We start from the raw sequence: 14,367 nt of genomic DNA, 5'->3' as shown, positions 1-14,367 counted from the left end.
AAGACATTTTGTCTGTTCTTGAAGTCATCTGGGTTCCAGGAGTTTGTTGTTAAAGTATGAACTCTCATGGGGAAGTGTTCACTACTTCCTTGCCATGTTACACCCACTTGTAAACATGGTTGAAGTCCTGATTTGTTGCTTTTGATGGTCCTGAAGAGTCCCTTGAACTCTGAAATGGTTTTTGTTCCATCCCCTATCCCAGTATTTAAAAAGCAATCTAAAATAAAGAATAATTTCTACAGTCTGGCTATAAAGCAGAAAAACTGTTGTTTTTATAAAATGTTGATATGATTTCCTTGTAACCATCATAAATTTTCTCTCCAGGGTCCTCTGTATTACTTTGTTCTGCAGTTATTCCTCTGGCAGCATGACTTTGGTGTAAAAGTTTTCTAGACGGGCACTGTGCTAAATATAGTCAGGAACACAGAGCAGTATAACTTGACCACTATGTTGTCTTCCCATACATTAGTTATTGTGAAGAGCTGGAAAATATCTGCAAATGCATTTTGTAAAAATTAGAAAAGGTCTAATTAAAATGTTCTTCAAGACACAACTTCCAGTTTGGTTTGCTTTTTTGCACATGAGCTTAAGTTTCTGCAAGGAAAAGTGGTTTTACCAGCTGTAAGATGAGGACAAGTAAAGTGTGGCAGGTAAGGTGAGCACACCAGAATAAAAAGTATGCCTGCTTATACATTATTTATAATATTTACAGGCACATATATATTTTTTATGCAGTTTTGTTGCTTGAGCCTCTGTGTCCAAAGCAATGAATAGAGAAAAATCAGTTCTATATTGAGGGAAAGGGACTGGGAATTGTGATCCTAGCTCTATTATGACTTTTTGTTCAAGCCTGGGTTACTACATTTCTTGCAACTGTGCCCTAATTTGTGTTTAGAAACAAGAACTGTGGTGGCTCACTGGGCTGTTCAGAGCCCAGGAGGTCTGGTGGCTGCAGAGCTCACAGTTCTCTGACTGCAAGCAGATCGATGTGGAATACTGGTGCCAGTCTTGTGCCTTCCAAAAATGATTACCAGACTGCTGTGACAATGCTGAAATACAGTTTTTCAGTCTGCTATGAATAGTGTACATCAAAGAAAGCAGTAATAAGGCTTTTCTGCTTATAGTACATCAGCTGTTAAATATAGCACAGAGCTATAAAAAGCAGGGCAAATTCTAGTATGTCTTATATGTGAAGGGCTGGACCTAATAAAACTTATAGACCTAGTGACTGAAAAAGAACCTTTGATTTAGTTTCTTCTTTCCTTACAAAACAGTGGGCTGACTCGAGTCTGTAGAAACAAGGATTTTCTGATTTTACACTCGTGTCAGAAGTGGTTTACTCTTAGATTTGTATTGCATGCTTATGTCTTCTAAGTTTTCTCACTGATTTTTACCTATTTATAAAAGTGTAACATGGATAAGACAAAAGCAGCTTTTGGCTGGGTGTTTGGCTTATGGGGCAATAGAGGTTTGACTTTAGAAGCCATAAATCTGCTAATAATTGTCTTTATACAGCAGGCTTCTGGTTCACAGCATGTTTGGTCATGCTGCATCTAGCTCGTACAGTAAGATGAAGAAACTGAGACGATACAGAACATAATCCAGAGAGATCATGGGTAGTATATAATCTTATACTATTTTGACTAGCTATGTGTAGCATTATTTGCATTTTAACAAAATAAAATGTCAGACAAGTAATGATCTGGTGGGCTCCATACAATGTCCATTGTGACAAAGTGTGTAAAGTATTTGTTATGCTTTCCACTGCATACATCTTGGTGCTTTTCCATTCAGTCTAATAGCAAGAAATTGCTGAAATCCAGGATATTTGCAGAGTAGCCTTAAGATATTTGTAACATTTCTTAAAAAACCTTTTTGCCCCATCTGTGTTAATTACTTTTATTTTCTGGCTAAATGGTTCAAGTCTTCTATGGTGCAGTTATGTAACTGTAATTTGTATAGCCATGGGGTAACCAAGAAAACAAGTATGAAGGGACTGAGAAAGTCCCTTTAATTATCTGCACCTATCTCTGTTGTCCTATGAATAATTGGATCTATATTGAGGTCTTTAAGACTGCTGGTTTGGGTTTGTAGGCATTTTTTGGGGGGTCTTATTTTTCTTCTATGGTTCCAGGATTGGAGGACTAGCAAGTATACCAAAAGGGCAGATGCAAAGAGTAAAACGGTTTTCAGTTAAGGCAAGTTAGAGCTTTGTGCAACAGAAATATATTTCCTCTGTACAGTGACCTCGTATGACTGCCAGAATTAAAACTAGGAGATAGTTAACCTCATAAATATTCTCTAATATTGGTTATAAAAACACCCTGCAATATGCAAATGTTTGAGAACCAAGTTTGTGTTGTATAATTCCGTTTTTGTTCCTAAACCCCTGCTGCTTTTTCTGTCAGAAAGTGGAGTTAGGTAGGACCTACTTGGTGGTTTGAAGATGCAAATGACTTCAGGGTTTGAATGGGCAACTTAACAGTTTTTTCTTCCCTCACCTCTCCCTAACATGTCTAACCTCAATGTCATCTGGAAGGGAGACTTCCTACAGATTGTTACAGTATCCTATTTCAAGATTCTAATTCTAGTAAACAGAATGCACTGGCAAGTAGGCATGTCTGTTTAAGTACAGACATGGGTGACCTGTGGTATTGCAGAGGAAATGTTCTATTTAAGCCCTTATTGTTTTACTGCCTTCTCTTGCACTTATATTTTTATGAACATTTTGCTTGGGGAGCATGAGCCTGACAGTGGTCTGGTTTGGTTTATATATATATATATATATATATATTTTTTTTTTTTTTTTCACCAAACACTCGAAATACCTTATTATCATGAGGCATTTTAAAGTGCTTAGTGTAATTTAAAGGAAAAGCTCTCTCAGACTAGTGGTGACATATACTAAAAACCCCCACATATTTTAAGAGTAATCCACTGCACATTTAATATATATTAACATAAGGATGTGGACTTTGTAAGGCTTTAACTATCTTTGCTCTTTAACCCAAGTTTCATCTTAGCGCTTGTATTGAACATTTCACTGGATTGCTGGGAACTGTAGTTGGATGATGAGTTAATGCACTTTGCATCACGAGGAGTGCTGCTGTGCAGGCATGTGCCAGACACTGCCCAAAAGCTGCAGAATGCAGCTCCTCTTGCAGTGGGGATGATGGGGAAGAAGTTTATTGCTTCAGAATACTAAGGAAGAGAAATGCTTCCTGCTTGTAAAGCAGGGAATGTCTCAAAGGCAAATGAACTAAATGGCATTACAGTGCAACACATCATTGTTTTGTGAGCTACATATTGTCAGGCAGATAGGAAACTTTTTTTTTTTTTTTTTTTTTTTTTTGGACTTCATGCTTAGGCAGATCTTTGTACTGCTTAAGTAGAGTAATGTGTTACTATTAAAGTGATAAAAGTGCTTCAATGGACCCTTTTGTCCTTCTTGATGTTGTATTATTCTGGGAAATGTTTGTTTATTTATTTCTTGTACTTTTCCAGATTGCTGATCTACAGCTCCATAAACTGGATGAGTTGGATTGTTTGATCCAGGGCCTCCTTTATGTTGATTCTGTTGGTTTCAATGGCCACCCAGAGTGCTATTATTTTGAAAATCCTACAGATCCTGAACAGTGCCAGAAAAAGCCTTACTGCCTTGATAATCCATACCCTATGCTGCTGGTTAACATAGGTTCAGGGGTCAGCATCCTGGCTGTGTATTCTAAGGACAACTATAAGAGAGTCACGGGATCCAGGTAAAATCTTTGTTCTTTTAATTCTGTTTTCTTTTGTCCTTAATAATTGAATATATATAAGTAGACAGTGTGACTACTAGGTGCAGCCCCAAAATGTTCTTGTCTTCCCATTCCATTAAATATCCTACCACTAGCAAGGCTGAAAATATCCTAGGATACCTTCAGGAGAGATGGTCTATATCAGCAAGAATACTGATCCATTTAACTTTAGAGCTTCCTTAGTCTTTTCTTGGTGTTCTTACCTGCTAATTCACTTGCTGTGAATGAAGCTGTCCCATTAAATAATCTTCTCTTACTTGCCTTGATTCCCCAGAACAGTTGGAGGAGTGAAATGAAAATGTTTTAGCTCAACAGAACCCTTTTGCTTTAGTAGTTAGGGTATATCCAGAATATAGGAAAACTGAAGAATTACCTGGCACTACTGGATTTTGGCTGAGGAATCTCACTAGATCTCTTGTTTCATTATTGATTGCATTAGTCTTTGGACCACCTTGGTAAATGAAAGAATGTCAGTTTGTAAATACTAGAATATTCTTACTTTGTCCTCAGTGTAATTTCAGCTTGGGTCAGCTAGTGAAATAATGTGTAGGGTCCAGCTGAGTTGAAATGGTTTCTGGCCTATATTCATTAAGACATTTAGATGAGACTGCTCTGTTTAGTAATTTAGGAGCTGGGCAGTGTGGATGCAGTATTTTATTCTCAGAGCCAAAGAACCGCCTGAGGTGTGTTTAAGTGAGCTCTATAGATATTGCAACAGTGTTTACTTACTGGAAATCACTTTAGTTACAAATGTGTCCATCCAAACTAGCAGTAAAAAACATCTGTCAGTCTCTCCCACTTTCTCACTATACAGGCAAACTCAATTTATATACCTCATTCTTAGTAATCTTTTAATATTAAAAATAAATGACCAAACCAGAAACCTAAAACAATTCACAAAAAACAAAGAAGCATTTTCAATTTGTTATAGTCCCTTTCAAAGCCACGTTGTGTTCTTCAGTGCATGCTACATATTGATAAAGTTTCTCCTGTATACTACACATGACTGCATGTGTCTTCTGTTGCCTTATCCAAGAGCTTATCTTTGCCTGGATATGGCAAAAAATGGCATCCATGGCCATTTTTCTGTATACAATATGAGTGAACACAAGCTAAGTTGAATGGAAGAGGTAATGGCTTTCTTGCAGTTCTAGTAGTTTTTCAAGCATAGCCCTTTTGATATTCGTAGGTGTGCTTCTGAACCTTTCCACTATGAAAGGAAATCGTGGCTACAATGGATTGCTGATTTATATGTGACAGATGATGAAATAATACTGTCTTGTGGCTGATATGCAGAGCTTTCTGTTTAGATGCTGAATATATTACAGTGCTAGTAGATGTGCAGAAAACTTGCCTAATAATCCAAGAGCACTGAGTAAATGTTCCTATCTGACCTGTGCTTTTTTGTGAAGTGCAAATGTTGTTTTTCACTGTTCCTCTTATTCACACTGTCTCCAGTTGGTGGGACTGCAATCAGTGCAAGTAAGCCAGCTTTCTCAAGGGTTGAGAAAGAATGAGGAATGATGCAGAGAGGTTAGGAAGCTGAAATTCACCTCTGTTAATACTGAAGACTCCAACTAGAATTATAATTAAATGAATTAGCACAGTCAGATATTCCCTGCTAAATGTTTGTAGTCAGTAAATATTGTACTTGAGCTTGTGCAAGTGACTGCTGCTTGCTCAATTCTTTGGAGGGCTGAGACTTTCAGAGGTGATGATAGGGTTCTTTGAACATGAACCAACCAGGCTGCTTCCTGCCACTGGCTATGGGGACAAGATCTGTCTTGGCTGCCTGCCCCTGCACAGATCTGTATCTTTAATTGCTGGCTTAAGTGATCTGATGACTAATTATTCTTATGCAAGGAAAACTTGCCAGAATGCTACAAATAGCAAACTGACATCTGTAGTGTTGGATTGGATGTTATTCTCAGTTAACCCTTGATTTACCATAATTTCTCCTATTTAAATACCAAGAGTAGTTCAGTTAAAACCTGGGTGACATTTGTGTTATACAGAAACTCAATTTGGGAAGTTTGTCTTCACTTCTCTGAGGCTGGAGTTGTGAGGTACAGTTGGTAGCTATGTAGACCACATTGCAAACAGGAGCCTGAAGAGCTGTGGTAAAAGCTGGTTGAAGCTGCTGGTCTGAAGGAGCTGTGCTTTTCTAGTCTTGGAGGAGGAACGTTCCTGGGGCTGTGCTGTCTGCTGACTGGCTGCGAGACATTTGAAGAAGCACTAGAAATGGCTGCAAAAGGAGACAGCACCAATGTGGACAAACTGGTGAAAGATATTTATGGAGGAGACTACGAGCGGTTTGGCCTTCAAGGGTCTGCTGTAGCCTCAAGGTATGTGTTAACAATTGAGGTGTTTTTAAGGAGTTCCTTGGGGAGCTTACGGTGTATGCTGAGCAGAGTGTGTCATCCCTGGACTATGAACTTGTGTCCTTGTGAAAGTGTCATTCTATCACGTGGTTTACCCTTCCCTCTCTCACCTATTTCTTTTTTTCTTTTAAACAACTATAAGCAACACTTGGTGTAGTTTGCTTCCATTTAAATTACAGTTGTTTTAGAAGATGTCTTTGCTCATTTTCTGCCTCTTCAGTGTGATCTCTTGTCACATTTCAAATCTGTTTCAAATTGATGGATATCAGATCCAAGCAATGCTTTTTAAATATTAAAATTCTTAAGGATTTTTAGGACTCCTAAAAAACTCATATTAAAAGGAATAATCTTCCTCACACAGCTTTGGTCATATGATGAGTAAAGAAAAGAGAGATTCCATCAGTAAAGAGGACTTGGCCAGAGCTACTTTAGTCACCATCACCAACAACATAGGTTCTATTGCTCGCATGTGTGCATTGAACGAGGTAAGACAGCATATTTACCATGAGCTTAAGCCTTTAGAAACAACACAGTAAAATTATCAGAATAAAAAAATGCATATTACTAGTATAGTATATGTGTAACTGACCATCATAATATGCATATGCTTAATGTGGTGTTCTAACTCTTGTGATTTGTGTTATGTGCATGCTTTGGTGCAAGGTGTGAGCTACTTTGTGAGGTACTTTCAGCTTCAAAGGTAGGGAAGAGGGGAGAAAAGTTGACTGTAAAGACTTCTTTGACTAGAGCTGTTCAGTTGCTCTCAAGCTTCAACAGACAGATATTAACGCCTTTGTAATCCAAATTAATACTTCCAGTTACCTTGTAGTTATTGTAGTTATTAAGAGGTCTTACTATACCATGACAGTTTGCTTTTTAATGTAGTTTGCTTGGCTTGTTACCTTAGCATGATGGGTTCACACAGGTATTGTGTTAGATGTTGTGAGACATACAAGATGCATTTTATTGGGTCATAGAGAAGAAAAATACAGTTGTCTTATCCCACCTCAAACTTCTATCAGATGCTTATTGCATTCTTTTCTTTAGACATGATCTCTGTGGATGGGTTGTTCCATTCACGCATCTTTCTAGCCATTGGCTGTTTAAAAAAACCAAACATTTAGGTACTTGTTTTGAGCTGTAAGTTGCATCCTTTATTATTATGTGGTAACTAATCTCTCATCTGCTCTCAGTTTAATTTATCTAATACTTTTTTAATACATAGATGTTTTTAGGTCCACAGCATTCTGTGGTTAAAGTGCTGTATTTTTCAGTCAGCAACACACAGCCAAAAAAAAAAACACCCAACAAAATAAACCTAAGAAACTCACCAGACTGCAATGTGGTTACTTTATTTGGTCCTTTATAGCTTTTTGCTTTATCAGAAATATTAAATAATTAATCATGAGTGCTTTTGGTGCATGTTCTCTCTTTTTTTTTAAATTATTTTTTTAATTATTTTTTTTTAATATAAACCTTTATCACATCTTTGTTTTGGTATTTCCAAGATAGAAGATTCTAATACTTAGTCTCCTATCCTATGGAAGACTCTCTCTCTTTTTCACTATTTCATTTAGTTTTTTTGATCTTTCTATAGTTCCAATTGAGATCAAGTGATCAGATCTTCATTCAGAGTATGGTTGCACAATGAATTTATGTGATGCCATATTGATAGATTTTGTGTTCTCAGTTCCTTTTGTAATAGTTCTTAATATTTCATTTTTTGTGAGCATGGAGCTCATCTTCTAAAGAAATCATCCACAGTGTCTCCACAGTTTTCTTGAGTTGTGGCTGCTGATTTGGAGCCCACCATTGTGTCTGAATAATAAAATCTATCTCTTCCCCCTTCCATTTGTCATTTCACTTTTTTAACATAAACTTCATCTGACATTTTATTCCTTGGTCACTGGGTGTAAGTCTCGTCAGCATTATTATGCTGTTCATTTCTTACTCTAACTCTCCTGAATAACTTTGTATGCCAATAAATGTTATGCTAGTTGCTAATATCCCTCTCTAGAACACTTTTAAAATATGTTGAACAGCACAAGTTTTAGTGTACGCCCCATCAAATGCCACGGGTAACCTCCTTTCATCATGAGAAGTGGCTACAGACATTATTTTTTAGCAAAATCAGGATGATTCTCTTTCAGTGTTCTCTTTGCTTTCAGCTTCTTTACAGTGTTGCCTTGTGGCATGGAGTTCAAGCAGCATTGTACAGGGCTATCAAAGCATGGAGAGTTGCAGCAGGGAACCACATGTGGTGCATTCAGAGGATGAAATAGGCTACTAATTAAGCTAATGCTTCTGAGGAATTGTGAAGAAGTTCCTAACATCTTTGTTCTGTGGGGAGACATACTTAAAAACTGGACATGATCTATAGAATTTTGTGGAGGAATGTGGACTGATGTGTAAAGTATTCTTCATTTCACAGAAAATGTTGAACTTCTCCAAAACTTGATCTAAATAATTGTGTAGCTTTAGAGAGTGAAAACTTCATTTATTAGCTTTATGTACAATTTAAGAAAAAAAATCCAAATGTGATATATCATTGCAAGTAAGCTAATTTCCAGATAGTTTGCTTGGGATGAGGGGGAGGAGGGGAAATAATGCTGTTGTTCTGCTAAGTAATACAGACACCTAAATTGCCAGTGGGAAATATGGCTCTGACTGTCACCAAGCTTGGTGAATGAATTCCCAAATAAGAGCTTAAAAAACAGTTGATTATGATACATTATTTCATGCAGTTTGTTTGTACTAGATTAGGGTTATGGTGAAGCTCACATTTAGGTTCTTTGACAAAATCAATTATGCCCTGAAGCATGAATTTTGGTAAGTTTTTTTTAAGTGATAGCAGCTTTAATATTGTGTTGAAAATTACTTACATATGTGAAGGGAAAAATGAAGTTGGAGAATAAATGAACTACTCTGTCTGCAGAACTTCAAAGCAAAGTTTGCTTGCACAAATTGGGGCTGAAAAATTCCATAGTCTGGAACCATTTGGCTACAGCTAATTTGAAACAGTCTGTCCTAGGCAAAGCAGAGCTGCATAAAGGAAACCAATCTCCCTGGTTTATTCTTTTCTTACTAGCAGAACATCTAAGTTGCATCTCAATATTGGCTTCTTGGAAAAATATGTGCAGGTTTTTCTCTTGCATCTTTGATATAGGATCCCCTATTCAATTATATTGGCAAATATGTATATATATAAAACTGAAGCCATACTGAAGCTATAGCTTTCTGCTACAGAGTTGTTGAACAATTTAGCAAGACCCCACAGAATGAAAGAGTGCATGTATTTTCCAGGATGTTGTAATAAAGTTAGCTTAAGTAAGCATTTCATCACCATCCCTCATCAGTTTAGCTTTCAGCTAAAGTCTTTCAGCTTTGGATATTCCAACAATGTACAATTTAAAAATAAGTTATCAAGACTCCCTTGAGAAATAAAAGTAGCATTTCTTCTTTTTCTGAGTCCTGAAAAATGCTAAAGCTGTTTCTAGTTCAGTTAAAAAATCTAGGAAACTTCACATCTTTATCATCACTTTTAACCTTGTGAAGTCAAGCAGTGTTGGAAAATAAAATTTATATGAAATTTGCATGTTGGTGTACACTCCACTTTTCTAGTAGATATGACATATTTTTACATTTAAAATTGTCAGAAAATTTTTTTACATGTTGATACATCAGAGATGAAATTGCCTTGTCGGAGAATGCCAAGTGCTCTTGGTCTTTGGAAATTTAAGGAGTTATTTTCAGCCATACAAGTTCCTAGGAATGAGTATGAATACATGGCAATGTGACTGCATCTATCTAAGGGGATATATTCCTTTAAACCTGAATAATTTAAAGTTTGTATTGATGACAGTCAGACATATACCTTGGTTTTGTGGTGCATGTTTGTGCACAACTGGCAAAACTGGGCTTGGAAAGGTAGTTATGGGTATTGATTAAGCACCAGAACTTTTGCTTCCATTATGGATGTGTATACAAGTAGGGTAGCCTGTGACTTGCACACTGACAGTGTAGGGTGGATTGTTCAAAAGTTGAGCTCCTATATGGCAACTGAATTCAAGTGAGCTTTGAAACAAAGGAATGTAACATGTGTCAAGTATCATGTTGGCCACTTTTCACTTGCTTTGTGAAAATGGAACTCTAGTCCAGATAATAGATAATGAAAGATGCTTCTTCCCATCTCTAATGTAAACCTTCTCAGATAGAGAGGTTCTCTATCTGGATTTAATAATCATAGTGGTCTCTAGAAAGTTGCTTCATTTAACAAGCAGAGGCAAAAGATGTCTTCAGTGCAGCCACACTAGGAACAATTGGAAAACAAAGCTAAAACCAAAAACCAACCAAACCAAAAAAACCCTAAACAATAAACCAAACCAACAAAACACTTGTAATTCTGCTCATGTTGGGAAGTTCTGGGCTTTTAAATATTCATCACCTGCAACAACAGCCTCTCACTTTCTTCGGAATTGAACTGTATTTCTTCTTGCAACACCCCTACTTAGGAGTAACTGGGATTATTTTTTGACTGTTCAGTCTAGAGAGTTTAAATGTAAGCCAGAATTCCCACTTTTATATACAGTGGTGACAGAAGTACATGTTGGATGAGGGAAATAATGTAGTTGAATATAATTTTTGCTGGTTTGCATTTCAATTTTACAGAACATCGATAAGGTGGTATTTGTTGGCAACTTTCTCAGAATCAATATGATTTCTATGAAGGTGTTAGCATATGCTATGGATTATTGGTCCAAGGGACAACTGAAAGCTCTGTTTCTGGAACATGAGGTAAGGAAATACACCTTTAACTTACTTTCATTTGCAAGTATGAAAACTTTGTCATTCATGACTTGGTGAAGTTAAAAAGGAAAATTTTAAACCATTGCTATGAGGTAAATGCACAGAGTTCTGCGTAAGTATAATTTAATTCCAAATTAATTTGAAAATACCCCAAATTAACTCCATGGCCTGCACATCTTGTAGTATTTGTTGCTAGTTGTTGCATATATTTTATTTTTCATTTCTGACCCTAGTATCAGCGAAGTTAATTTGTGTCATCTGGTATATGAACCTCAACTAGAATTAATTTTTGGAAGGATAGTGATGAGGTGACTGTCAGATGGATGTGTTCATAATGGTAACTGTCCTACCTCGAAACAGTTGTGATTTCTTAATTTTTGATGATTTTGGAGAACTGTATTTTTCCCTGCATAAGATTTTTCCCTGTATAAGGCCCTTCATTGGACCTAAACAAGATAATATTAAGTCATAAATTATAAGTAACAAGGCTGTTCTTACAAGGAAGGTCTTTTAATTGCCGTAAAAGAACCAAAAACTCTACATGCTCATGCTTATGTCCTATTTGAAGTTTGATTGGTTTTGTTTTGCTTTGTCTTGTTTAAAGGGTTATTTTGGAGCTGTTGGTGCTCTTCTAGAATTACTCAAAATGACAGATGATCAGTGATGAAGCTGTCTGAAGAGATTACTTCTGCAGATGCTGCTGGATAAGAGTTGAAAGCCACTACAAGGATGGAAGTGAAGCCATTATGGTAGTTCTACCTGCTGGATTTGTAAATAATTTAAAATCCTTTTAGCTGATCTTTAACTTCTGAGTTTTTGGGTTTTGAGCTTATACTTCAGAATTCATACTGGGAATAACAAGTTGGTTTTTTTTCTGTACACTATTTTTTAGGGGAAAAATGTGCAAAGTGGCCAAACGTACAGATTTTATTGATTTATTTTAAAAAAGTGGATACTGTTTAATATAGGGCCTGTGATATGAGGCATCTGCCTTTCTTCTGGGGTTTACTGATTAGTATGGTAATTTTAACTTCATTTAGTAATCACTCTAGGAGATATCTTATTTTCATGACGTTTCATGATTTGTTCTTGGTTTCAAATGAAACTACAAAGCTGATGCATTTTGCTGTGAAAACTAGTAATTGATTTTTTTTGCCTTTCCTCATTAGATGAGACACTTTATTTAACATTTCCCCAGCCCCCCCCCCCCCCCCCCAAAAGAGAAGAAAAGAAAACAAAAAACTTCCTGTGACTACCTGTGTTTCTTGGCAAGAGTTGGTGGGGGCAGGGGTTTTAAGATTGTAATTTTTGTAGCAGTCATGATGGCAACAGGAACAGACTACTAACTGGTTTTGCAGGACTAATTCTCCTCAATATTAAAAATTTTTAACAGGATGCAAACTAAAATTTTAATTATTGGCTTGAGGTTAAAATGAAATTCTGTTTCTGATGAAAATCTCTGATTTATATTAAAAGTTATGTAGTACAGATGTTATTAATATGGTACATATTTGGCTGCAAATGACAAAAGGAGGAGATTGTTTTCATTTATTTAAAGACTTCTCTGTAGTCTGCAATTTTTAACTTGATCTTAATGGAAAACAACTGATAACTGCATTATTCAAAGCTCAATTTCTAAAATTAGAAAAATATTGACTAATAAATTTTCTGGTTTTGAGCTAATGTTAACTTTCCCTCCAGGACACTAAGATTTGTTTGTTTTTTCCAATGTATTTTCTACCTTTTTCTCGTTTGTGAATGTCTCTAGATTTTTCTTTTCCAGTTGCATTAGACCCTTTTGAAATATATGAACTTAGGTTGTGGTGTAGCATGTATAAATTTGCTTTTCCTAGGCACCATGAGGGCTCACAAATCAGAGGCAGAGGCTGAAATTCAGTCCATAAATTATTTTGTCTTGCAAAACTTTGTGATGTCACATAATGTAAAGGGCTCATCAGAGGGACATAGGTATGCAGGAAATCCACACACATGTATTATCGAATATATTTTTGGAAGGGGTTCGTTTCACTTTTTTAATAGTCATCAATTTCCATATCTCCCAAATGTTGAAATAAATTAACTGAAGTGTTAACTTGTCTGATGGAAATAAAGACCATTACTGTTTTGATGGTTTTAATACGTATGTGGAATTCATTTCTTGAACTTAACGATGTGAAAAACATGACTGTTTTGTGATACATGTGACTAGTTATTTCCGTGATCATTCCTTGCTTCTTGAATCTTTTCTGCTCTTCCTTAGATTGCCTTGGTCTTTGAAGCTTTTTGCGTGCTTGAGGGGATTTTTTGAAGACACTAAACCACAAGATCAGACAAGTGGCATGTTGGGTTTTTATGTAATACTGAGTTTGAGATAAGCAGGGGATAGTTCTGCTCAGTGGGGCTAATTTTTCATAAATGAAATGGAACTTTCATTAAGCTTATTTGCTAAGTTTTGCCTGCAACTAAAGATTGGTTTTGTTTTGGTTTGGGGTTTTCTTGGGGGAGGGTGGGGGATTGTTTTTTGTTCTTCAGGAAGACTTCAAAATGTTTAGATAGAACTGCACTTCTTATGATAAACAGTAGAGGGAAGCATAACATCGGTCATGTAAAGATGCTTTGCTTAAGCAGTGGAGCTCTGGAAAGTTTGTGGGGTTGGTTTTTTGGTGAGTTTCAGAGAAAGATTTAATCTTTTTCTCCCTGGTCAGCTTTTGGAGGGAACTTGATATGGGAATTTCTGTCCCTTAGGTGTTCTTCCATTCTTAGAATTTCTAATTACATGAAAGAAGACTATAATACTGAGTAAACAAATGTGACATAGCACTTCTTTAAAGGTTAAAACTCTCTAATATTAAAAAATAAGAATAAAAAATATTGAAAGCCTAGCACGTTATTCAGGAAAATATATATGGGCAAGATGTACAAATTGAGGCTGTGTGGCTGAAGAAGGAAAGCACGGGTTCCACAGTTCTGATACTCATAACCTTTTCTATAAAATTCCAGGGAAGGCAGGTAAGTTGATCACAGTGATTCTGAGAGAAGCACAAAATAAAACTTGAACTTCAGAGTGCTGATTTGAAACTTAAATGTTTGATACGTAAGTTGCAGTAGCAAAAAAACAGGAAAGATTACTCTAAAGTGTATATTGAACAAATTACTGCATTTGGATGAGAAAAATATTAGGAAAGTAAATTTGTAGGAAGGAGAGTTATGAAAAGTCACTAGGTAGGAGAAATTAAAGGAGCCTGGTGCAAGAGAAAAATGATATTTGCAAGCTAAACTCTCCCTTTCCTCAGGGAGAAAATCCTTCACTAGTCCCAAATTCTCTTTTCCTCCCACCTGCATTTTCCATAATCAAGGTCATGTAAGAATGACACGGTGATTTC

The 14,367-nt window shown here is 36.4% G+C and overlaps 1 protein-coding gene across 4 annotated transcripts in view; it reads left to right on the top strand.

The window, feature by feature from the left end:
- PANK1 (pantothenate kinase 1) overlaps positions 1–13,121 on the top strand; it is a 36,632-nt gene extending 23,511 nt beyond the window's left edge. For all 4 annotated transcript variants that reach the window (XM_030452829.1, XM_030452828.1, XM_008502016.2 and 1 more), the window contains 5 exons: positions 3,505–3,758; positions 5,966–6,142; positions 6,540–6,663; positions 10,847–10,972; positions 11,589–13,121. In XM_030452829.1, coding sequence (XP_030308689.1) covers positions 3,505–3,758; positions 5,966–6,142; positions 6,540–6,663; positions 10,847–10,972; positions 11,589–11,648 — 741 coding nt within the window. In that variant the 3' untranslated portion in view covers positions 11,649–13,121. The remainder of the gene's footprint in view (positions 1–3,504; positions 3,759–5,965; positions 6,143–6,539; positions 6,664–10,846; positions 10,973–11,588) is intronic.
- Positions 13,122–14,367: the final 1,246 nt, after the last annotated feature.

This window comes from Calypte anna, chromosome 6 (genome assembly GCF_003957555.1).
Source record: "Calypte anna isolate BGI_N300 chromosome 6, bCalAnn1_v1.p, whole genome shotgun sequence".
Taxonomy (NCBI): Eukaryota; Metazoa; Chordata; class Aves; order Apodiformes; family Trochilidae; genus Calypte; species Calypte anna.
Note: the sequence above shows the minus strand (reverse complement) of the source record. Positions and strands in the feature narration are given on the sequence as shown.